At 37.5% G+C, this 26,120-nt stretch overlaps 1 protein-coding gene across 4 annotated transcripts in view; it reads right to left on the reverse strand.

Annotated features, from left to right (window-relative positions):
* Positions 1-1,525: 1,525 nt before the first annotated feature.
* Positions 1,526-26,120, reverse strand: part of LOC131040323 (mitochondrial protein pet191 homolog) — a 70,804-nt gene continuing 46,209 nt past the window's right edge. For 2 of the 4 annotated variants that reach the window (XR_009104810.2, XM_057973219.2), the window contains one exon: positions 2,587-2,815. Coding sequence is in view for 3 of the 4 variants with exons in the window: in XM_057973219.2 (XP_057829202.1) it covers positions 2,774-2,815 (42 nt within the window). In the remaining variant the exon portion in view is untranslated. Of the gene's footprint in view, positions 1,934-2,586; positions 2,816-26,120 lie in introns of those variants that run through there. The other 2 variants (XM_057973220.2, XM_057973221.2) reach the window with 2 other exon arrangements.

Consider the following 26,120-nt stretch of genomic DNA (forward strand, 5'->3'; position numbering starts at 1 on the left):
ATTATTATGTTCAACTGAGATCATCTGTGTGTGAGGATTTAATCTCTTAAGTTTTGTACACAACTTGTGCATTCAATAAAATGTTTTTTTTTTGTGTGGCTGGGTTTTTCACCCTCGGGTGGAGGGTTTTCCCAAGATAAATTATATGTATCTTGTTCTTGTGAGATTTTCTAGGTTTCAGATTTTTGTGTCTTATGTTTTTGGTTCTAACATTAACACCCGACAACAAATAAACCCAATAAAAGAAATATCTAACCCTAAGAAAAGACTATGTTACAAACTACCACTCCTCCAAGATACTAATCTTCTAAAAGAAATCCCAACCCTTGGCCGCTAAACAATCAATCCCTTTCATGCAAGAATGGCACCATTAAACAACAAACCATAGAAATGCTTGATATTCAACTATAAATTGAACAAGCAAGAAGACATATACGAAATGTTCATAAACTAACGAAAATTAACATCATAAAAAGACAAGCTACACTCCAAAAATGCCCCTTTGGCACCCATGTAACCTACATGTAAACTACATGAAAATCTCAAATCAACCCCAAAGAATCAACTACAAAGTATACAATTTATCTTTATAAAATTTTGGCACTAGACCGTATGCAATTTAAAGAACATGGCATCAACATAAGCCCTGCACAAACAAAGACCATCATGCAAAATGATACAAATGACAACTCAACTCAAAAGATTAGGTACCACCCAAAAGACTTATGCACTAGTGCATAGAGCGTGTAGACAATACGCACAAACCAAGACTTGCACAAAACATATCCCAAAGGCTACATTCAAATCACTACATAATGTACTCTAAACAAAGAAGTTGTGCACAAAAATAGACTTGGCTGCACAAGGACTAAAGGTATAAAGACATTATGTTGAGTGGATCTAACACTTGCCCAAAAAAAACACTAACAAAAACAAAGAAAAATACACAAGCACGCAACAAAAATAAGGCATGCATGAAAACAAACACAGGTAAACAATACAACCTATTTTTGTACAAAGGACACAAAATTGCTCAAACCCTGATATGCTCTTGAATTATTTCCCTTGTTATCAATATGTAAATAAAAGAAGAAAAAAAACCTTAAAAAATTACTTGCCTATAAACACGAGTCATTAGAGAAGTGACTTTGTATTATACACACGGAAAAGGCCACAATTTTTTTAAAATATTGAATGAAATTGATCATAAAATCTATAATTAATTAAAACAATAAAATGCTTTTGTAGGATACTCTCGCTGACTTAATTTATTTGAAAAGTAAAAATAAAAATCTAAAAACAAATTATTTCTTACTTATGCTTTTAAATTTTACACCATATGCCTTATATGTATATTGGTTTATTAACGTAGCTTCATACTAATCCTTCCATTCAATAACTTTAAAAAAAATTCCCACTAAGAACGTTGGTTGGATCATCTTATTTATTATAACCAAATTAAGCTTTACCTCCTTTAGAAATTCTTTATCAAGCAAATAATAGAGCCGCCACCACTCACAACATCATCCCTAATCCACTTATTGGATCATTTATTGCAGGGACCAACTTCAAACATGTACCTTGGCACTCAATAAATTTTGACATAACAGATATCCATTTGTCTATGAATTTTAGTAAAAAGCACAAGTGTGACTCGTGAACCAGCTAATGCTGCTGCAAGAAACCGGAGTCGTCTATTCTCCATACAAAAACAGTACCTCATCAAAAACACAAAATCTGCAAATCACAATGGACTTTTACATGATTTCTACTAGTTCAATCTTATTAATCTGCCTTTTTAATGCTGTGAAAATGCAAAAAAATCGCTGAAAAACAACTGTGTTGTGCAAATTTGTGGTTTTTATTAGATATCGTTTTGTATGGAGAATAGTCTTTGCCGAAGAAACCACTCCTAGTGGCGGATGGAGTAACCCTGCAATAAGCGCTCCTAATGTCAATATCTGCCCCCAAAAAATAAAGTTCACAAATATCTTGTAAGTCAAGAAAATATTCTAATATTACTATTTTTAATAAATGGTAAGAATGTGAAGCCATGTTCAAGTGGAGAATTGTGCAAGCTTGTTATATGTCAAATTTTGAACTGGTTATTAGTATTAGCTCCTTTATAACGGCTTTTATCAACCAAGCATCTTTATTGCTTGATGCGGTGTACCTTTGTTGGTGCTAAGTTCCTTGATAACGGACTTTGCCAATTATATATCTTTACACTTAAACTTGAACCCTACATCCAAACTTTATCCCCAATTTCAGTCCTTTTATTGAGTTATAGGAAGACCAACTGTTGTTATAGTGCTTATACCACTGTTTAAAATGTGAAAAAGTAGTCTTCTTGGTTGAGAAAATGAAATGTTTTATCTATTTAAATGCTTCAAACACAATTCAAGAAAGACCATATACAATAACATCTGTCCCCCTTAGAATGGTTTGATTTATGATAGACATTTTAGTGTATTTAACAACAAATAACAGCAAAGCAACAAAGAAAACAATAGAGGCATAATGAACCACCTTTAGAATTGATTAATTCATATTAACCAATCAAAAATAGCGTATCTGCTAAAGTGTAAACTATGAAGGAAAGATTTTTATTGTTTGGTTCAATACACTTACATATATTTCTCACTAAAACAGTTTAGAAAACTCTAGATATGATTTAAAATTCACCTCACCAAAAGCCTAAATTTACATTAAGATTCTCCACAAAATTGTTGCAATGGAAACCACAAGCTGTAGTACCAGAAAATCAAATGCTTCAGTAACCTTTGTTCCCTCGGATACGAGTCCTCATATCAACCTGACACACATCATTAGCAAATTTCTGTTAAGATTTGTACTCATGTGCAAGCTGAAATGGAGCTAAAATAGCACCTTCTAGACCATACTCTAGGAACTCCAGTCAATTTAACTAGAATGCCTACCAAAATGGCTGATTTGATATATTTATTGTCCTCATTTTAATGATACCATATGACAAACACTTTGTAGACGGACATGATGAACTTTAGGATATTTGTAGTTTTGACAAAAAAGTTTTAACAATCATCCTGATTAAATATTATAATCATTATTTCACTAAGCCCAAGAGATCCTCCATTGTACTTTCAATTTATGCTATACAAGGATAACTATTAAAATCCACACACTCCATAATCGATCCTTTAAAACTAGCGTTGTAGTTGATCCACATGATGACATGCTCACCTTTATCGACCCCTTGTTTAGGCATTCCAATATATGTTTTGAGACTTAAAAAACTAATGGTTTATTCATCTAATGTTTAACAAAACTACACTTAGGATAAGCTAAAATTCATGCTTTATTGGGTGCTCAAATGACAACCCTTTGAACTCCAGCAATACTTATCATAAAACAAAATCAGATTTTGAATTTATTCCCCTTCTTCCACAGTAAGAAAACTTGCACACAACTTTTATTTTAATCCTTGAGCCTCTCAAATAGAAGCACTAACTTCTTATTGGCATTTTTAAATCTATTTGCATGTTGCAATCAACATGCAAGAGTTTCATCGAACTTTGGCATCTCAATCTCATAAAATAGCTCCCCAACCTAAACTTATAATTTTTGGCTGACTTACATTTCAACATCTTTGCTAATCCAACCCAATGGGTAGGTATCTGGACAATTATGTTTTCAACCCAAAATTCTAGACCAATCCTTCATAGATTAGGTTCGTCCAATGACATTTCAAATATAAAATCAACTCATCATCTTTAACTTATATCTTCACATGAAACAAACTCTTTTTGACCACATTAAGCATTATCTAGTACGGTAGTACCAGTTAGAAGCAGCTATTGATATCATCACCAACATCTTAGCTGATATGTTTTTCATCAATTTGCTTTAATTATGAAGATGGTCTTCCCATTTCTCTCCCACAAAAGGTTGAACATTTATAGTGTCAAAAGAAAATGTGAACATTTTGTTTGGGTATTGTTGTGATGTTTTCACATATCGCCCCATTGCAAATGGGACCCCCCCCGCCTTGTTTTCACTTTTTAGGGTAGTGTTTTGAGTCACCAATCTTTGCAAGTCTAGAGTTAGGGGGTTTTCAAAGAGTTCTTTTTTTTAAGTCCTCAAGTCAATTGGACCAATCATGATCAAATGGGCATTTAAACATCTCAGAAATGCTAAGGCAAGCCAAAGGACGAAAAACACAACTGCTTAAGGTCAATTCTAACAACTTCCTATTCTTGTGGAATTCTGGTTTTTTTTTGCTTTTTGCTTTTTCATTTTTTGGCATTTTGGGACCAATCGGGGAAGAAGATTTTTCCCCTGCTTATTTGCTTTTTGCTTTTTTCAGCTTTTTTGAAAATTGACCTAGGATTGGATCATTCAGGTAATAATAATGAGGTTCTTGTCTTCGAAATGAAAAGTTTGTATCTCCAAGGTAAAAAATCAAGAGAAAATCCTCCAAACAAGGCGTTAATCCAGAAAGTTCCAGATAAACATGGCGGTGAGCAAGAAATTCCACTAAGTGTTTATGGCAAAGATGAAATCTCTTGAATCAAAGCAACATCCTAATCCAAGGCAAACTTTGCCCATCAAGGAAAGAAAATGTCTTGAGACATGGCAAACTCCACCCATCAAGGAAAGAAAATGTTTTGAGACATGGCAAACTCCACCCATCAAGAAGAGAAAATATCTTGAGACATGGCAAACTCCACCCATCAAGGAAAGAAAATGTCTTGAGACAAGGCAAAATCCGCCTTCCACATGAAGAAGACATCCTAAGCAAGGCAAACTCCGCCCATCAAGGAAAGAAAATGTCTTGAGACATGGCAAACTCTACCCAACAAGGAAAGAAAATGTCTTGAGACATGGCAAACTCCACCCATCAAGAAGAGAAAATGTCTTGGGACATGGCAAACTCCACCCATCAAGGACAGAAATGTCTTGAGCCAAGGCAAAATCCACCTTCCACATGAAGAAAACGTCCTGAGCCAAGGCAAACTCCGTCCATCAAGGAAAGAAAATGTCTTAAGACATGGCAAACTCCGCCTTCCACATGAAGAAAACGTCCTAAGCCAAGGTAAAGTCCACCAAGCCTTGTGAAGAAATGTCTTGGGATATGATGAATTCCGCCCAACACTTCGCAAAAATGTCTTGGCAACACATGAATTCTGCCCAAACACTTAGAAAAATTTCTCAACCACATGCAAAGTCCGCCCAAGGAATGGGTAAAGAAAGTGGTTTAAGTGTTGGCATTTTTTAAGGAAAACTCGGAATTTTGGCTAAAGTATAAAGAGATGAGAAAAAATTCTAAAGTCAATATGAAGTTCACCTTGGAAAATTTAAAAGTTTCCTATCCACACATGAAATCCACCCTAGGTGGATAAATGAGAAATTTGACTAAAGGTGAAAGCAATTGTGGAAAGCAAAGAGAAATTCGCCCAAGTTGAGAAGGAAAAATTTGGAAAACAAAGGTTGAAATCAACAGGGAATTCACCTAGGGTAAAGCAAAATCAATGGCAAAGGATAAAATTCGCCCAACTATTTATAGGAAAATGGAAAGATGATCAAAATAAAAAAGTGAAAAGCATGAGGAAATTCGCCTAAGTAAATCAAAAGGAAATTTGCCCAAGTCTTGGAAGGGAAAGAATTTGAGAAAATTTGGCTATGTGTTGAAAAAGTTCAAAATTGCAAATTTCCAAGACATCTTCCGAGAGAATTCCAGAGCCAATTTCCACACTTGAGATCAAAAAAGTTGGAGTGATTTAATAAAGAATTTTCCAAATTTTCAAAACAGCTTTCACTTCAAATCATCATAGATTCCAGATTCTATACGTAACATGCAACTAAAGTTCGAAAGCATTGTTTCTTAGGGGCAAATGCTTCAATTTCTAAAATTTTCATAAGTTAAAATTAACCTTTGAAAATTTCTTCAAACTTTGCACTCAACGATGGGAACAAACATCCAACCCCCTTATTGTTTTTAAAAATTTAGAAAGTTTTCGTGATTTTCAAGAGATAGATGTCAGCTCAAGGAGGACTTTCAAGGAAAGTTCAAATGAAGTTTCCCAGCAAGGGAGCATCCAGAATCTAAATTCACTTCAAAGTGGAAGAGGGTTGGTGACACCAACCTTGGTCATGTTGACTTCAATGACAAACAAGGAAAGATTGAAGAGAGAAGTAGAAAAGAAAGAAGAATTAAAGAAAGAGAATGAGAAACTAAGAAATTATCTCCAACACTTGATCAATCCCATTGATCAAGGAGATGCAGCGCCCCCTCCACTCTTGACTCTTCCACAGGAAACAATTGGAAACTATGAAGAAGTGAAAGTGACAGCTAGAGAGACTAAGGACCAGATGGCAAACATCATTTAAGTTGTCACATTTGTGGAGAAATTGATATTAGCATATGGGCAAACTTCTTCATTACTTTCTAGAATTCAAGACATGGCAGAAATATGGGAAGATCTTCATGATATTCATGATAAAGTAATGCCATGCTTGAGGTGTTCAAAGGAATTCCGAAGCAAGAATTAATAGATGGGCAAGTAATTGTAGTTGGAGATATCTATAACTTCAACACATGGTATTGGGCATTGATAGAGCAAGAAATGAAGTTTTAGAATTGATGGTGTCAAAATTGAAGAGCTGATCAAAGAAATTCAAAATAAGATTTTCCTTATAGCTGTTGATGTGCTTGGAAAGGAAGCAATCCGAAAAAATGAAATGAACATGGAAAATCTAAAGGTCAAAGCACAAGAGAATTTCTTCACCTTCACAAGATCGATCCTTAAGCAAAATATGACTAAGGCATCCACCTTCTTTTCCATTAGGGATGCCTTTCAGAAACAGGAATTGGATTGGGAAAATGCTTTTGCCACCTATGCTAATGACTTGGACATGATTGAATTCAAGATAAACATGCTGCCACATGTCACAATGGAAGAGGTTAAGCCTACTATGTCCAAGTTCATCGAATATGCTGCCACAGAGAGAGGATAAGGATGCATTCTTCTAGAAGAAAGCTCCCTGTGACACTTGTCTATCTTTTATTTGCTCTTATTGGATAACTATTGCAAACCCTATTCAAGGTATCCGTGTTTCAATCTCGACCATTGATCTCTGTTTGATCTAGATCTTTCGTTCATTTTCAAGACTCTATATAAACCCCTCTTCTCTCATTTGTATGGGAGAGATTGGTGAAATTGTTGCTTAAGACTATTAAGATAATAAAGTTCATTTGCATTGCTTTGAATCTCTATGTTATCTTGTAGTTGCATGGTTTCATATTTTCTTCAACATAGAATAGAATTTGTTTTATAAAGTTATTAAATGAATGCAAAATTTGATAGTATTGGTTGGTGAAATCGTTGCTCATACTTTCGATGAACAAATGATTTTTGTTCATTGTGCAAAGTTAGCCTGAGCGTATTTTGTGGATGTTTAAATTTTACTTTCGAATAACTATTGTTCATTCTGATGGTACTATTCATGGTATGAAAATTCTATGCACAACCCTTGAAGATTGCACCCACTTTGTTTAGTTGTTTAAGTTGGCGAACCAAAGCGTGGTTTAGATTCACCCAATCACTACTGACTCTTAAATTCTTAGGAATAGAATAGAATTCCTAAATCCTTTTCCTTTTTTATCTATTTTGAAGTTCAAAATCGAAAATCCAAAAAAAATAATAAAGAGTTCTCATATCTGAAAGTTTTCATTGTGAATGAAATTCTCAAGTTCCCCTTGGATTACCAGCATACATCACCAAACAAGCTATATCCAACATTAAAGTCGCTAGTTAGCAGTAAAAGTTGCTAGTTAGCAGTGATTTTATTCAAGAGAGGATAGAGTGTCTTTTGGGCATCTTTATTCTGTGTTCGGTGTGTCATAAAACATGCACCAACAAGTATGTGCATCAAATACTTTTACCCAAAATCCTGCAGTGCTCGTGAAAAATGGTTTTTTGCTAAAAAAAGAATTTGGCAAAGGTCTACATGGATATTCAATGACACCCTTTAACCAAGCTCAGCAAAATATAGCTATAATACCTTATGAGTAATATTTGTGCAAGAAAATCAACTTGAAAGGAATGCAAACAAGTCAAATCATAGTCTATTTTATCAAAAATTCACACAATAATAGAGGAAAATGTACGGACTTCAAAAACCTGATTTATGTTGTTTTGAAATAATTTTGTAAGTATATTATAAATATTATTATTTTTGGATAACTCCAATAAATTTGACAAAATAAACAATTGTTAAGGTAGAGCACGAAGAATCCATTGTGCATGATCTTAAGCTTCATGCTTTGTATAAGTTGGGTGAACAAAAGGTGGAGCTAATGCTAGTGCCTGGTGTTGCTGTATACAACAAAGTTTATGAAGGCTAGCACTTTGGGCATCCAGGAGGTGGTACAAGTCTAAGCAATGCCAAATATGTTTCTTGAACTTCTATATGTTGAGTTTTTTGTATGCAAATGTTATTATATTCTATATTTTGTCAAGTCTCAAGACGGGGGGACAAGGGGATAGGTCTCAAAGATGAGGGGACCAAGGGCCTATATTGGCAACTATGGGGAGATGGCAACAGGACGATGGTTCAAATATATATAGTACTTAAAAATAGTTATTAAAAAAATATATAAGAAATAACATGTGAAACTTTGAAATGCTGAAATGTATTTGATATTGCATTGAATGCATAATTAGAAGTGAAAATTCAGAAGTCACAACATAAGTAAAAAGAAATTTATGACCAGCATCACATAAAGCACAATCTCAAGATGGGTGATATGATTCAACTGAATTAGCATACATGCTCCAAGAAGAAGATAAGAAGCTCAAGCCCATAACATATGGCCCCTTCATGATCAGCAACATTTTTGTTACAACAATATCATGTTATAGTCAATGGTTAATGTGGAGAATGTTAAGTTATTTAAGCCTATTTGTGTCGTTCTTGTCTTCCTTGCTTTGTTTTGTGTGCTCCATCACTATGTTGCCTCCACATTGTGCAATTCCAAATCTCCCACATGCCTGTCGTGGTCCCTCCATTCCTAATCTCTCTTTTCCCTCTCACCACCATCCCCTTCCCTCGTGCAAACATTTATGTTCACCTTTCCCAACCTTTATTTGCCATCAGCCTTGTCTTCTTTTCATTCCATCTTCATTTGCCTCTAGCTCTTGATGATAATGGCTCATTCTAAAAAAAATTGCATCCTCCTACTTATTGAAATATAGGGGTCTCCAATCTTCAATGTCCTTACTTTGTCCACCTCTCATGTCTTCAAGGTGGACTATCCTATGGTGGAGGGCATTGTTCAAGTTCTTGTTGGCAAGGATTTCCTTCAAGATCCACTCTACACTCTACACTACTCTGAGGTGGCACCCCTATTCTTGTCCAATGCAATGGAACTCTTACACAATGAGCCACTCGTTTAGACATTGGTGTTTAAATACATCTAGGATTATCTCATTCATAAGATTGTCTAGGCCCTGGAATGGAAGTGTATGACCTTTTCCAAAGGAATTCTCTTGTTGGGGACCTATTCAACTTCAAGGAGCTAAAAAAGGACCCTAACATTGTGTGCATCTTTAGCACCTATCAAACAACTTTACAAAATGACTCCTCAGAAGTGCTAGAAGTGGTTGTCAATAATCATCAATTGGTGCTTGGCCCGGTATTTGCAAACCACTTCCAATGTACATTTCATGCACTCTATTTCCTATTGGTCCACATCCCACACTAGCTTCCACCATCACCTACATTGGCACTACCCACCCCCCAAAACAACCGGAGTCTTCTACCACCTCATCTCTCAACTCTTCAGCTTTGGGTTAATGGCTTCTGTGTTCACCTTTTTGGCTTTTTCATTTTTATAGGCCATGTTTTATATGTATTTTTGCAGTTTGCTGGCCAAATAGTTTGTTCAAATGTTCTTGCTCTATGGAGCTCATTATCATATGTATTTTGTTTTCGTTTAATAAAATCCAATTATCACCTTTTATTCAAAAAAAAATTAACTTGTTTGAGCCTGAAGCTCGAGAATCAAGTTCTACTATTTTAGATTCGACTAAGAACTTTCAAGAAGTAAAATAGGGCAACAATCGTTAGCAAAGCAAGCCTACCAAGAGGAATGACCAAGAATACTAGTGGTGTGTCCTAAGGGCGCTTGCATCCCATTAATGCTATATGGCTATCCAAGGATAAGATGTTGAAGTCTATCTACAGTTAAGTACATAAGATTTGGGTGCCAAAAAAACCTCCAAATAGGAGATGTGCTGTGAAAGGATCTCCTATATATACATATATTTATTCCTTGTAAATGATATACACTTGTTGTAGATAATCACATTGCACAAAGTTCCATATAATATTTTGAAAGCGCTTCCATTTGAGGGAAAAAAGAGACCAAATACAAAGCAAATGAAGAGTCACCAATGTCTCTTTGGGATCATTTCTCTTACCATGCAAGTTCTAAGAGGCAAATGAAGAATTGTTGCTAGTTTCTCCACATCTTGATTGAAGCTAAATCTATAGATAAGAAGCATTATGATTTCATGACAGCAAAATTCAATTCAATGATGGGGAAGCAAAGAACATATCATGCAAAGCGTGTGGAAGGGTAAAGAGCAGTTCCAAAAAGAGAATCGGAATGTCCTTTGTATCATAGTCCCTTTTGTATCTAGCAAAATTGAACTCGATACAAGCCTACAAGGCCCCATTCATTGGGTTTCTCCAAGGTAAATTTTTGGTCAACTTAAAATGAATGGTTTGCGATGATTGTTCCCTAGCATTTCATTTGATTGTGGAATATTTCATTGAGTTTTGTAACACTGTCAAACAGTGTTCTTAAAGTACTCGTAAGTTGGTGAATTAACACCAATCTTACTTGACCCAATTAAACTTGTCACCATCCTTGATTTTTTAATCAGCTCAAAATTACTTTGCTCAACCTTCAATGGCACACCTTTTGTTGAATATGCAAAAGTAAAACTTTATCATGCATGCCATCTCCATATTGATTTGGATGGCGCCATCAAAGAAATTCCACCTACCTTAATAGTGGAAATTGAGTCAAGATACAATGCCCACTACTCCTAAGACTGTCTATCCTTCTAAAAGATATTATAGGTATGGTTCTCTTTATTCATGTTATATTTCTTTTGTGTCATACTATTGACGTGTGTTTTAAGCACAATCAAACAAGGAATAAAATACCAAAGTATTTTACCCTCTTGAACAAAATCACCTTAGATGCTAAATATATGATCAACTAAGACGATTCCAAGGTTTCTACGGTCAGTTCTTGACATGTGGGTAACTCAATGGCTGATGTGATTTGTTGTTTTCACTTGGGGACTTACACAATTGTTCAGATTTGTCAAGCTTATCATGAATGAGGATAGGTTGCCAATGACTTCAAATGATTTTGCAATTATAGCTCTTGATCTAATCTAACAAAGGATTTTCAAATAAAATGCAAAAGGACAAGGGTTTAGGAGTTCTATTCTATAACCTAGAATGCAAAATGTAGTGAATGATTCAATGAAATTCAACTATGCAAGGTTTCACCATCAAAGAACAATTCAACACATGCTTAGTGCAAACATCTATGGTAGATTTACAGATATTCAAATTATCACCATCAACATCAATACCATCAAGGCAATGCATACCAATGGATGTGCAATAATTAAAGTTAAGTCCAATTCAAATTTTAGTTGACCACAGAAGGCAAACTTACAATCAGCAAGAAGCTAATGGTATGGATTAAACGAATTTCATTCAATGCATTCAATACTTCTTTTATCCAATCTAAAATACTTGAAATAAATTCTAATCTAAATTTGGAGGCAATGAGAACCACAAATGCAAACAAAATCTAAACAAAACCACCAAACTTCAATGATTTTATTCAAATTTGCAACACATGTAGACGACAATTCTCAAAAATCTCTCTTACAAATGAGAGGCAAATGGGTTTATATATAGTCTCAAATGAAATGAAGGGCCAAGATTCATTTAGGATCAAGGGCCAAGATCTTGCCAACACTACCCTAAAATAACCCTAATTAGGGTTTGCATCAAAAAAGAATAGGTCCAATAGGATGACGCCTAGTAATCAAGCAAAGAATCTTCTAGAAGATTTTGTCCTACATCCCTCTCTTTAGCTGCATACTCCACGAATCTAGCTACAACTGAGTTGAGTTCCTTCATGGTGATGCTAGGTAAAGCTTCCTATTGCGCATCAATCACATCCAAGGCATCTGAGCAAGCATCAAAGACACTTTCCCAATCCGGCATAAGCTTCTGCAAATTGTTGATGTGAACCACGAGAGAAACCAGATCATCAATCTAACTCTTCTTCAAAGATTTTAACTGATTGAAGTAAACAAACTTCATCTTTTCTTTCAATTCTTCTAAGTGTAAATTGTTGGAAGCATGAACATCCATTCCCAATAATTCATCAATAGATGTAAGGATCTTGGATTGAATCTCTTATATCGATCCTTCCATCTTTGTGCAATCCTGTCTTGCATGATCATAAGCGGACCTCTGCATAGCTAAAGAACAATACCATCCCTGGAAATCATAAACATCACTTGCATGCACAACTCCCTCTTGGATCAACGTAGGCATCACGATTCGCTTCAAAACTCGGAGGCGAGGAATGGTCTTCTCCTGCACTGGGTGGAAATCATCCCAAACTCGCTCCAAATACTGTATCCTGAATATGAGCATTGACGTCTTGTCAAATGCTTGGACAAACTGAGCTAGAAAATTATCTTCTTGTTTCTTAACATCTTCAATCCACTTTCCAACCTCCTGATGTGTACTCCTCGCTGCCTCATAGTCAAAAGGGAATCTGCGATCAATTGCAATGGGTGAGACAAAAGTAGGATCCTCACACCTTTGGGAATTCATCCCTTCAATATATTCCTTGACTCTCCTATTCTCACTCTAAACCATCTCTTCTTCTCAATAGTCTTATTCAATCGCACCTCAATTGCCTTGTCAATATCATTCAACTCTTGGAATTCTTGCTTCTGTGTAGTAGGTCCAAGGTCAATTGTGGTAACCTGATAATCCATAGGAGTGACAACATCTCTGGTCTTATCACCTAGCGGGACAGCCACTTGTGCAATATGCACCCCTGCCTCATCTCTAGTAATCGTAGAGAACACCTTAGCCTTCTTTTGTTCCTTTTCTTTGCTAGTCCTAGCTAAGAAATCATCAATATCTTATATGGGTTGTATCTCTATCATTTTCTTTTTCTCCATATTGTACAGCAACCAATTGAGAATAGTAGAAAATTTCCATCTCGTCCTCGAGGCTCATGTCCCGATCAAGTCCTCTCAAGGCTGTAACGACATCATCATCTGTATCCTTGTCCTTAGTTAAGTCCACCACATTGTTGCCCAAGTTGACCTCTAATTGAATAGTAGGAGATCCCAATTGTTCTTCATCATCATCATGTGGTGTCGACTATGCTGTAGCATGCAACTCTTGATTGTTCTCTGGTAGGATTTTCATATCAGAATCCTATCTGGACTCATCATCCTTCTCTGTCATATCATTTTTTTTCACAGATGAGAAGCTCATGGTGGATAAAGGAGTGTTAGACTTGTGATTTTTATGCCTTGACTCTTGGCTAATGGTCTCCTTGCCTTTTGATTGTGATTCTCCAGGCATAACCTTTCTTCTCTTGGGAGCCTGACTCTCCTCATCATTATGTATCCTTATATTGCTGACTGTTCTCTCATCTTCATTGAGAGAAGACTCCTCATTTATCATTTTCTCATAGGTAAAGGTGACCTTCAACTTCCTTAACTCATTAACATACTTGTCCACCCATTCCCTGGAGTAATCATTCACTTCTCTCATCAAAACATTCAAATCCACCAACTCGGGTTGCACCCAACTAGGTAACAAGATAGGCTTGTCCTTTTCATTTATGTACTGTGGAAGGACATGATCACCATCATCCTGAACCTGACCTGGGATAGAGAAGAGATTGTACTTCCTCATGGAGTCAATTGACATACGAGACCACATCCTCTCTCTAACTGCGAGCTCGTCCATAAGATTAGCCCAATAGTCCTCGATGTCGATTCTGTGTGTAAAAATTCCTCCCTTGATCTTTACAATTATCTGAAATGGATCAAATCGATCCCTGCTCTTGTAGGTTCCAAGGCAATAGAACTCCAGTTCTTCAATAATTGAATTTGTTGTGACCGCGGTGTGGCATACCTCCAACGTCTTCCAAAGTGCAATTGGGAGACTTATCCTTGTTCTATGCTTTTCCTTTTGGAGGAAATCATACTCCAAAAGTTGTCTCACTACCTCAAGCAAAATCATCTTATCTGTCGAATACCTAGGAAGCTTGTATGGTTCAGATCGAAACCCCTGAATCCATAGGTATGTGAAGGTAGGAAATTGTATATATTGTGATCCGTACTTGTCAATAAGCTTTGTTGCCTCCTTGGACAACCGTTTGTGGATCTTGCCTTGCAGCAGTCTTGTGATGTACATGGTGAAAGCATCGTTCACCCTTTTGTAATGTTCAATCTTGTGCATATGGAGTTGCAGATAGCACTCATAAACTCTATAGTGTCTCGGCCCATTCTTGACTACGCCTTTGCATATCAGTCCTTTGTACACAACAAATCTGGCTAGTGTACACAAGGTAGGAGGTCATGTTGAATGTTCGTGTTTTCTCCAAACCTCTCAACTGGAAGTCGAGGTTATCACTTATTATTTTGGCCCAGTTGATCATTGTTCCCTTTGTTATCTCTTCAATAAAATAATACATCCAATCCTCAAATAATGCCCCTTGAGGTGCTCCCATGACTCGGTTGAGCAAAAATACTAAGTCACTATATTCATCTTTGAAGTCCAAACATACGAGCCTCTTGGGTAGCCTAGAGTGATGACACCTTGTCTCAAGAACTCACTCATTATTCACAATTGTCGTATGCTTCCGCTCTCTTTTCAAATTTCCCTAAGGCTTCATCCTTAGTCCTCTCTTGCATATCCGCACACTTGGGAATTCCAAACACTTCCGCGATTGATCATCCTAGTTCGCGGATCATAGTGCTTGGCACACTCAATAACAAGCTCACTGCATTGGATATATGGTGGAAAGCCAGCCGCTTGGTAGATTCCACTATTCACGATATTAGCCAACAGGGTTGAAGGAAGATGATTCTTCACTCCAAATATTCTGTCTCATCTGCTTCATGTCTAGGTACTCAATGTTCGTATATGTGGTCTTCTTCCATTGGGACAACATCAACCAAAGATGTAAATATCTTAATCGGCAATAAATCTTTAAACAATCGGGAATCGGCAATAAATCGGCAAAATTATCGAGCATTTGAAAATATATAATTTCTTAAAATATTCTTAAAAAACACATGTATAGACTAAATTTATAGAACACAATAGCATATTACTGATTTCCATCATATATAAATCATAGTTTGAGTCAAATACATACCATATAGTGATATACCAAAAAACAAGTTCAAGTTCTAAATACATTTGAGTCAAATACATATTGTAGAGTCTAGACCACAAAACAAATCAATCTTTGAAGTCTGAATACATATTAAGTTAATGGTTTCATATCATTGAAAACTGGAAATCATAGATTGCGTCTACGACTAAAGCTCAAAAAACTTTGTTGCCGCTAAGTGGGTGTTGAAGTAGATGGTGTTGATGTGTTTTTAGGCACATACGAACACAGAATAAAATACCTAAAGTATCTTATCCTCTCTTGAGTAAAATCTCCTAAAGATTAGCTTAAGGATCATTCAAGAAGACTCCAAGGTTCATGAATAGAGGATCACTACGTGTTGATAAGCTTTGTTGGTCGTTGTGATTGTTGTTTCATCTAGGGGCATTTATGGTTCGAAAAGATTTCATGAAGTGGTTTGCAGATGATATGCAATGAAGTTTCATGCTAACACTATTGAAAGATTATCAAAAAAAAATGGCAAAAGATAAGGGTTTAGGGAAGTCCTAAACTATCCTAAGAATGAATGGATGAAGAATGACACAAGTGAAACTCAACTAGTTATAGCTTTGCCATACATGAACAACTCCACTAGAACTAGTGCAATCTTCTAAGGATGTTTGGAGATTTTCAAATCACTACTAATCATAGACACCATTAGTTGAATGCATATCAATGATTGAGCAATAATCGAACTTAAACAATTTCAAATGTTCCAGTTGACCACACAAGGCTCACTTACAATCAGCGAGAAAGCTAGTGGTATGGATAACGAGCTTCACAATACATCAAATGCAACATGCCATCATTCAATCCAACACTAAAACTAACATCAAAGATTGACTTGAGAAGATAAAAGAACAATGCAATAGGCTTCAAGGATTTAGCAAGAACACCATAACTTCAATGTTTTATTGATCCAATAGCCAAACAACAACAATTCTTCAAGTCTTTCTCTTGCCACTATTCTAGCACTATTACTCTCTCTTCTATTCTCTTCTACTCTATTGCTATTGCTATTGCTATTATTGCTTATTAACCATTACAAATGAAATGAGTGGAGTTTATATGACTCCCAAATACAATGAAGGGCCGAGATCGAATCAAGATCAAGGGCCAAGATCTTGCCACCTAAACCCTAATTAGGGTTTGATACAAATGAAAACCCTATCTAGATAGTCATCATCATGAATCAGCCAATAGGAAAATAACATGTGCCAGCACACACCAAGGAAGCATCCTCCAATAGGAACATGAAATGCCAAATGGGATCATAACAAACTATCTTCTAGAATCTGGTTCCCTTTCTCACATTCCTTTCTAGCATGTTCGATGAATCTAGTCACCATGTCTTCCATCTCACTCATCGGGATCTCAGGTAGAGATTTCAGCTGCTCTTCCATATGCATGACTTTGTCGAAAGCCTTGACGATAGCATCCTCCCATTCAAGTTCGAGTTCTTGAGTTTTGCTTGCTAAGACCACGAACTCGAGCATATCATTCATTTGATCCTTGGTTGTCATACCATCAGTACCGTGGAAAATAACCTTTATTCTTTCTTCCAACTCCTTAGCCTCTATAATTGTCCCTGGATCAATCTTCTTTCCCAAGACAATCTGTGCTACTCCCACTATCTTATCATGGATTTGGTGCATATCATCCTGAGCTTGACCACATCCATTTCCAATCTCCTCGAAGATGATCTTCTTTGTGCGAAGTAGGCTACTCCATCGTAGAAGGCTAGGTGTAGTTCCTTCTCTCCTTACTTTCTCCCTTGATAGGACCTCTCTTGGTGTCTTCCTTATTACTTGAAGCACTGGAATGATAATGTTCCTAGCATGAATAAATGCTTTGGAGGCTTCTATGAGGACATGAATTCTTCGAAGGACCTTTATAACAGTATCGAGTGTTTGCATGATGCCTTTCACGAACTTGCTCACTCTAGTATATGAATCCTCTATCCATGTATCCATCAGCTGTGATGATTACTCATTTTCTCCATATGATCAACTGACTCTACGGGAAGCAAGGGAGGTGGTGTGGCTGCTCGATTTTGATGTGTCAATGGTTGCTGAAATTGTTGGACATGGTTCCTCCATGCACTTATCTCCTTTTCCAATCTTCTCTTCTTCTCTATTTCAGCTCTTAACATGTCATTGACGACCCTTAATGAATCGGTTGCATCACCTATAGCTTGCTCGGAGGTAAGTGGACCCAAATCAATAGTCTCCATATCATACTCATCTGCTGTAATCTCTCCTTCATATTTCTCAACTCTCGGAGTGAGTCATCTCTAATCACCTTTGACATCTTTGTAGGTTTCCTCTTCTCAGTTACTTCTCGAGTTTGGGTTAGATGACTTGCTATATCATAAGTTTGTTCTTCTTCAGCTACTATCACCTCTTGAGCTAGTCTTTCTTTTAACCACTCCGGAATAGATCTTCCTTCTTGAATTTGTGCTGCTCCGTGCATTTGCTCATCTCTTGGTGGTGAAGTAGTTTCATCGTTATCTTCTCCGCCTTCTTCAATCTCCTGAATGAGGTGAGTGAAGTCTTCTTGTTCTTGAGATGCTTTTTCTTTTCCTTTATCATTGTGGACTGTAGACTCTGCTAATCCATTGGCCCCTTGACTCGACTCCTTTTCCATTCTTAACTCTTCTTGTCTGGAGAAAGGATGGTTCGCACTTGATCTATGTTTATTCCTTGCGGGTTCCTTTTCACCATAATCTTCCTTTCTCTTTGATCCTCTTGAATGAGATGGTTGAGGTGCACTGCCACTTGCACTAGCTTCATCTTCATCATCTGCTCTTTCTTCTTCTAAGTGGAATGTTGGTGTTATATTTTGTTCTTTCAACTTTTGGTGCTGCACATCTATCCATATGCGAGTATATTCCAAGACTGGCTTCATCAATTCTTTCATGTCATCAATCTCCATATCCGCCCATTTGAATATGATCTCTTTGTCTTCTTTGGCATAGGATCCTTGGAGATATCTACCACTATCTTGAACTTGATCGGCTACATGAAACAATTTGCCTTCTCTAATGAAATCGAGGGATAGCCTGGAATACATCTTCTTTTCACCTCTATATCATTTTGAACATTCGTCCAATAATCTTCAAGATGCCATCGATGTCTATTCTTTCTTCCCAAAACTTCCTTCACATTGCCATATGAATCAAAGCAATCTCTAGAGGTGAATAGCTTGAGTGAATGTAGTGCTAATTCATGTTTGGCATCTTCTGCTACATGAATGGATGGGCATGATTCGATAGAATCTCCAACTGTGATGGGAAAAGAAAAACCAGCTCCATGCTTGTGTCTATATGCCTTGATGTATGCCAATAACTGTCTCACCACCTCGAGTAGCACCACTCTATTCGTTGGGTATCGCGGCAACATGTAGAGAGGGACACGAGATCCTTGAACTCTGATGTAAGTGAACTTCGGGAATTGGATGAACCACGCACCATGTTGCTCTACCAATGCATGCGCTTCTGGAGAGAGTCTTTGTTGTGATCCACCTCAAAACTGCTTTGTGATATGCATCGTTCACCCTCCTGTAGTGTTGTTTTGGTGGATGTTTAAGCTGTGGATAACAATCATACACTTTGATCTCTCCACGTCTCCTTCCAACTACGCCTGTGTACATGAGTCCCAGATACTCAAAATTTCTCGCAATGGAGTATATGACGTAGTGTTGTGACGTTTTCACACATCGCCCCATTGCAAATGGGGACCCTTGCTTTTTTGCTTTTTAGGGTTTGTTTTTGGTCTTTTAGGGTTTTGTTAGTTAGCCTTTGCATTTTGAGTGTCGCCCAGGTGATCACATGGATAAGCAAGTCCGGCTTGAGTGATGTCCTGATCCTGAAATTTGGCTAAGTCTGGAATGTCCTGATCCTGAATTTGACTAAGTCTGGAAACTGAAAAAACCTCCAAAAACTAGATTTTGCAATATAACTCCTGGAGGTCCGAAACCACTCTCAAACATCCTGAAAGTATATATGGAATACTTATACTTAAATGTTATATTCCATGAAAATTATCCTGATAGAGAGTTCAAAAAGTCAAATTTCGCTCGTGTCCTTCACTGAGGATCCAGAGCGAAAAGCGCTCCTGTCCCTCTCCAAGGGTCCAAGGCGAATCGCTCATGTCCCTCGCCAAGGGTCCAGAGCGAAAAAGCTTGCTAGAGTCATTCCTGACCTTGTTTGGACAAATTGAGACATCAAAGGCATGAAGGAGGACGTAATCAACCCATTGAAGATAGTTTTGAAAGTTAACAAGGCATAAATGAGCTCATAAAGGCCAGAGCGCTCCTGTCCCTCTCCAAGGGACCAGAGCGATTTTCCCTCAAGACAAGTTTTTGGCAAAAGGAAGGCAAGTTTCGCGTTTGAGGTGGGTGAAGGAAGACGCAATCGATCCGTTGAAGATAATTTTCGAAGCTAGCAAAATACAAGTGAGCTTATAAATGCAAAATCGCTCTTGTCCCTCTCCCAGGGACCAGGGCGAAAAACACATTAGCTAACCTTCCTCTCCAAATTCGGACGAATCCAAGTCAAGACGCAAGGTCAAAATGATGTTTAAAAGGTTTCACGGAAGGACGAAGTTGCAAAGACCACAAGACTTGATAAAAATGGCTAAGGCGCTCTTGTCCTTCACTCAAGGACCAAGGCGATTTTCATGGAATCAACCATTCCCTTCCAAAACCACGTCAAGGCAAGGATATGCAAAGTCAAAAATGTCTTTCGAAGGACGATGAACAAGGAATTGACTCCAAGAATCGACAATCTTGGGCACAAATGCAAAATTCGCTCATGTCCCTCTCCCAGGGACCAAGGCGAGATTCTTAACAAAGTGATATTTTCATCATGCTTAGGCGCCAATATCCTTCAAATTGTATTAAATGCCAGATTCGATAAAACCTTGAAATATTTTTGGCATTTAATAAAAGCGCATGGTATTTAATAATTAATTTTGAGCCTAAAAAAATCGAATTTTTTAATTATAAAGGCATTTAAAATTAATTATTATTATTTTAAAAAAATAAAATAAAATTGGAGCGCTTGGGGTATTATTTAATGTTTTTATCAAGTCGGCCTCTTCTTTTATTAATTTTTATTTATTTTTTTGCCTTTATTTGCAAGGTCGGCCTCATGGGTAAGTGGAAGGTGAGCACTCTATATATTGGAGGTGTTTTTTCATTATTCAAATCATTCACTCATTGTTTCAAGTGCGATTTGGAGAAGCAAGGAAGGAAGTGCGAAATCCAGAGGAGTGGAGCGAATTTCTACTAAGTGTGGAGAAGCTAGTGGAAGGCGAAATTCATCTTGAAGGCTATTGGAGAGGCGTATTTCTTGCTAGATTGGAGGATAATTTCCAGATTTTGAAGACATTTGAAGGCGAATTTCCAGATCTTGAAGAAGCTAGTGGAAGGTGGAGTTCTTTTCCAAGCAAAAGGGGGCGCATTTTGCTAAAGGGAGTCTTGATCTACATTTTGCCTAGCGAATTCTCCTATTTTTGCATCATTTTTTAGATTTAATTCCCAAGTGGAGGTATGGCGTAATCACCTTGGCACCATTTTTGAAGATTTAAATTTTGCTTTGAAAATCCTAAATTAGGAAATGATAACTCAAGATTTATCATGAAGTTTCCTAAATTAAAATCTTGAATCTTCCTTTTAAAGTTTAATTTTTAGATTTCAAGATATATTACTAATTTTGAAATGTTGTGTAGGTATCAAGATGACGACTCCCAAACTCGAAGGATCTACAAGTCGGAAGGCTCTCATCAAGGAAAATCAAGCCAGATCAAGGACGGTCTCCTCCGAGACGATCAAGCAAGGACAAGAGCAACCTCTTCCAATCCAGCATTTCAAGGCGAGGTACATCATCATCCTGCAAATCAAGGACACAAGAAGTCAAAGCAAAGGGTTCGTTGAAGAAGCAGATAGTTCCAGATGAATTAATTAAAGCTAGCTTCTCAACAACATCAAGTTGAATATCTACCAAGTTACAAGTGTCAGACGAGGTGGCATCCTAGTCATCACTTCTCCAATTAGTGTGGTCCACCTCAACATTTCCAGATTCAATGTACCTAACTCATGGCAGGTGGCACAAACTCCGATGTACCTACCCCGGCTATCCATTGGTCGATTTTTCCAGAGAGGACATGTGTCCAAGCAATAAAATTTTATCATTGGTCGAGCATTAAATGTTATGTAATGGTTGTAACAAACCCTAATTAGGGTTTTCATTGTTGAATCTTGGCCATTGATCTCAAATTGATCTAAACCATCGAATTGTATTGAGGGCACTATATAAGCCCTGGCATTTCATTTTGTAAAGGCAATAAATAAATGAGGAGTTAGAAAATAGTTGGAAGCATTAGATAGATAAGAGATAGATAAGTAATAAGATAGAATAGCAATTAGAGTAGAGTAGAGAGAGAAAGCAAAGATTGTTGCCAAGATGTTGTTGTAAAAGACTTGTAACTTCATTGAAGAAATGGTGAAATTTATGGGTCGATTCGACAATTTGCATGGTCTTTATACTTCTCATATTTGATTTCGTGTTATTAGATGAATGGAAGAAATGTGCGTGATTGATGGTGGAATTCGTATATCCATACTACTAGCAGTTTGTTGATTGCAGACTTGCCTTGTGTAGTCAACTGGAATCATTCAGCTTAAGCTTAACTTCAATTGTCGCTTCTTCATTGATATGCATCAACCTGATGGTGTCTATGCCTGCAGTGATGATTTGAACATCATAAAGCTTTCCTTCGAAGATCGCACTAGCCTTGTGGAGATGGTCCTGCGATGTCAAAACAAGACCTAGTTAGAATTTCATCAAAGATCAATCATTGCTCCTACATTCCTTAGTATTAGGATTAGATTCTTTCCTCGCCCTCATCTTTTTTCCTTTTTTCCAAGTCAAAGCTAGTAAAATCCTGTGTCCAGCAATATTCAAAGCAAATCAGAAGTTCAGGCATCAAGTGTAAGTCCCCTTGCGATTCCAGCAAATCGCATCATACCACAAAGAGCTTATCCACACGTAGAGACCCTACATACAAGAACCTTGAAGTCATCCTGATTGATCCTTTTTCGCGATATCTTCAGCAATCAGAGACTTTATTCAAGAGAGGATAAGGTACCTTTAGGTATTTTATTCTGTGTTTGATAGTGTACAAAATACACGTCAACACGTAGGAGCTCATATAGAACGTTCTGGTACGCAATAGCCTTCTTAACTGTTTATCAATGTTGTTGCTAATGAGTCTTGCCCAGTTGATTGCCTTCTTATCGCGGGTGACGGTCTCAATGAAGTAGAACATCCACTCCTCAAAGTATGAAGCCTCAGATGCACCAACCAACCGATGGAGTAAGGTGATGAAGTCTCTGTATTCATCATTGAAGTCTATCATGTGCAGTCTATCGGGCCATCTTCTTTTTCCTCCTCTACTCTTCTTCAACCAAAATTTGTCAATGATTTTCGCACAAGGATCTGGATCATCATCGTAGGCTGATTTAGCTCCTTCCAAGGTTATGTAGGCCATTTCCTTGGGCTCGGGTAGATGGAATGTCTTGCTAATTGTTGTCTCTAAGAGGTATGCGAGCACTGTCCCATCCTTCGCCACAATTCTCCTTGAGTCAAAGTCATAGTGTTGAGCACACTCTACAATGAGCTCATAGCATTGCACTGCGGGAGGAAAGCCGGCTGCATTTATGATTCCACTTTCGATCATCTTCTTGGCCGTAGTTGTGGGTTCGTTGATGTATGATGGATGGCGGAACTTCTTGGTGCCGAACTTTCCAAGATTAGCATCTCCTACTTTGCTCCAATTCAACGCGATTCTGCTTTCTAATGCACTCCCCTTCATATCTTCCTTGATGAGCACTTGGCGGGAAAGAGTCTTGTTTGATTTGGAAGCTGCCATCCTTCACCTATGAGAAATGTGCAAGTTAGAACAAGTTGTAGCGCAATGAAGCTTATTTTCTTAACTATGAAATGAATTTGCTAAAGACTGATCTATTCATTAAATACATTAGAGAGGTAACTACAACAAATAACTATCAATTCAAATCAAACCTGCCCCTGACTTTAGATCAGTTCGACTAATGCACTTACTTCTGATTTTTAAACTTCAACTTTCAAAAACCAATTAGTGAAGCAACTTCTAATGTTCAAGATTTGCGGCCTTCTTGATCAGTTCAGGTGTTTCAAGGTGAATTCGCCTTCCTATCAGATCTGAATCCTTAATGTTGAAATCTCCAATCTGCACTTGAAATTCGCTGACTGCTACTCAAGAGAGAAGGAATAATTGTTTGATTTGATGCTAAAATGATTATTTCACTCTTACCTTTATAGGAGATCAAGATGAAAGGTTGTGCCTTTTCCTATGTAGGCCGACTTTGTCAAAATAAAACAAAATAAAAATTACCCTTTTGCCGACCTACCCTATGATTAATTTCGAATTTGTTTTGGGCGGCTAAGTCATGCATTAGTCAATTTCGCTCCATTTTATCAACTCATGAAGTTCGTTGTTATGTGGAATTCGCTCCAACTCCTAAACTCTTGAAGTTCGCTTGAGATCATCAACTCATGAAGTATAAAATTCGCTCCTCCTTGACTCATGAAGTTCGCTTTAAATCCTTCAAACATGAAGTTTACCTTTGTATGAAATTCGCTCCAATCTCTTCAAACCTGAAGTCCGCTCCAATACTTCAACTCATGAAGTTGCCTCAAATGTGAAATTCGCTCCAAAACTCTCAAACCTGAAGTTCGCTCCAAAACATGAAGTCATGAAGTTCACTCCAAAACACAAAGTCATGAAGTGGGAATTTCACTCTAAGTTGTGTGCACTTGAAGTCTTATTTCAATCGCCTTGCTTGCTAGGTTCGCTTGTCTTTTCCAAACATGAAATTCGCTCCAAACTCTTCAAACCTGAAGTTTGCTCCAATACTTCAACTCGTGAAGTTGCCTCAAATGTGAAATCCGTTCCAAAACTCTCAAACCTGAAGTTCGCTCCAAAACATGAAGTCATGAAGTTCGCTCCAAAACACAAAGTCATGAAGTTCGAATTTTGCTCCTCTACATGAAGTCATGAAGCTCGCTTGAGTGTTTGATCATGGAGTAGGCGCCTCTTGACTTTCTCTCATTCTTCCACTTTCAACATGAGGAAATTCGCTCCAAAAGTCTAACTCATGAAGTTCGCTCCAAAGTAGCAACTCATGAATTTCACTCCAAAGTGGCAACTCATGAAGTTCACTCCAAAGTAGCAACTCATGAAGTTCATTTGTGAATACTTGAACATGAAGTAAGTGATTCTAAATTTCCTTCATCTCTTTATCCTCATTTCGCTCTTGAAGGTGAAATTTGCTCCAATACCCCAACTCATGAAGCTTGCTTGAGATCACCAACTCATGAAGTTAGAAATTCACTCCAAAAGGTGAACTCATGAAGTTAGAAATTCGCTCCAAAAGGTGAACTCACGAAGTTGGAATTTCGCCCCAAAAATGCAACTCATGAAGTGCTCTCAACTCCTTCATTTCATTCCTTCATCGCTAATCTCGCCTATGAAATCTTGAAAGTGAAATTTGCTCCAGTCTCCTACTCCAAATCTCTCACACCTGAAGTTCGCTCCAAATCCTTCAAACCTGAAGTTCGGTTCCAACTTTTCAAACCTCAAGTTTGCTTCAAACTGTGAAGACATGAAGTAAAACCTAGAGAAGACTTAGAGATGACGTAGATTACAAATGAACTTATCAAGACTTCAATTCTTGGAATAATTCATTCAAATGCTCAAACTCACACTTACACCAATTCTCAAACAAAAGGGTCAAGGGAGAAATCGCTCATCTATCACTTAACACAAAGCTGGCAACTTCAATAAACTCCTTAACTAGACTTCCGATCAACTGACATGAGATGCAAACCCTACAAACTTACTCATTTCATCCTAAAAAGGAGAGAGGCTAGACTAAGCGGCTAAGTTCTCAAAAAAAAAGGGGGGTCCCCATTTTGATGGGGCAAGTGTGAAATGATCACAACAGATGGTGTTGCAGCAGCTGCTGCTGTTGCAATATCCTCAACAGGTGAGGAATCTGCCTCTTCTGGATCACCAAACTCATCTCCTACCTCCTCACGTTCTGCCACCTCTGTCGCCCATTTAGCTGCCTCCCTCTCCATCTCATCTAACTAATTGTCAATGAGAAATGCATCCACATCAACATCACCAGTAGCACCATCAGGTTCAGCAATCCAATCCACTGTGTATGGATCAATCTCATCTATGTCAAGTGCATCATATGAATTGTTCCCTTGTACCCTCTTTTCATGCAATCGAAGGTTGTACCACACATATACAAGGTCATTCAAGCGCTTTTGAGTCAACCTATTGCACTTTTTTGTGTGAATGGCCTCAAAGACACTCCAGTTGCGCTTACAACCAAAAGCAGTACAAGGCTGAGATAATATGTGTATTGCAAGCTTTTGAAGATTAGGCATTGTGGCACCATAATCTTCCCACCACAGATCTGCAAGCATACAAATTGGCATTTATAACTTGGTAAAGATTTTTGAAAACTTAAAGATTGAAATAAATGG

The sequence above is a fragment of the Cryptomeria japonica genome, chromosome 4, assembly GCF_030272615.1.
Source record: "Cryptomeria japonica chromosome 4, Sugi_1.0, whole genome shotgun sequence".
NCBI lineage: Eukaryota > Viridiplantae > Streptophyta > Pinopsida > Cupressales > Cupressaceae > Cryptomeria > Cryptomeria japonica.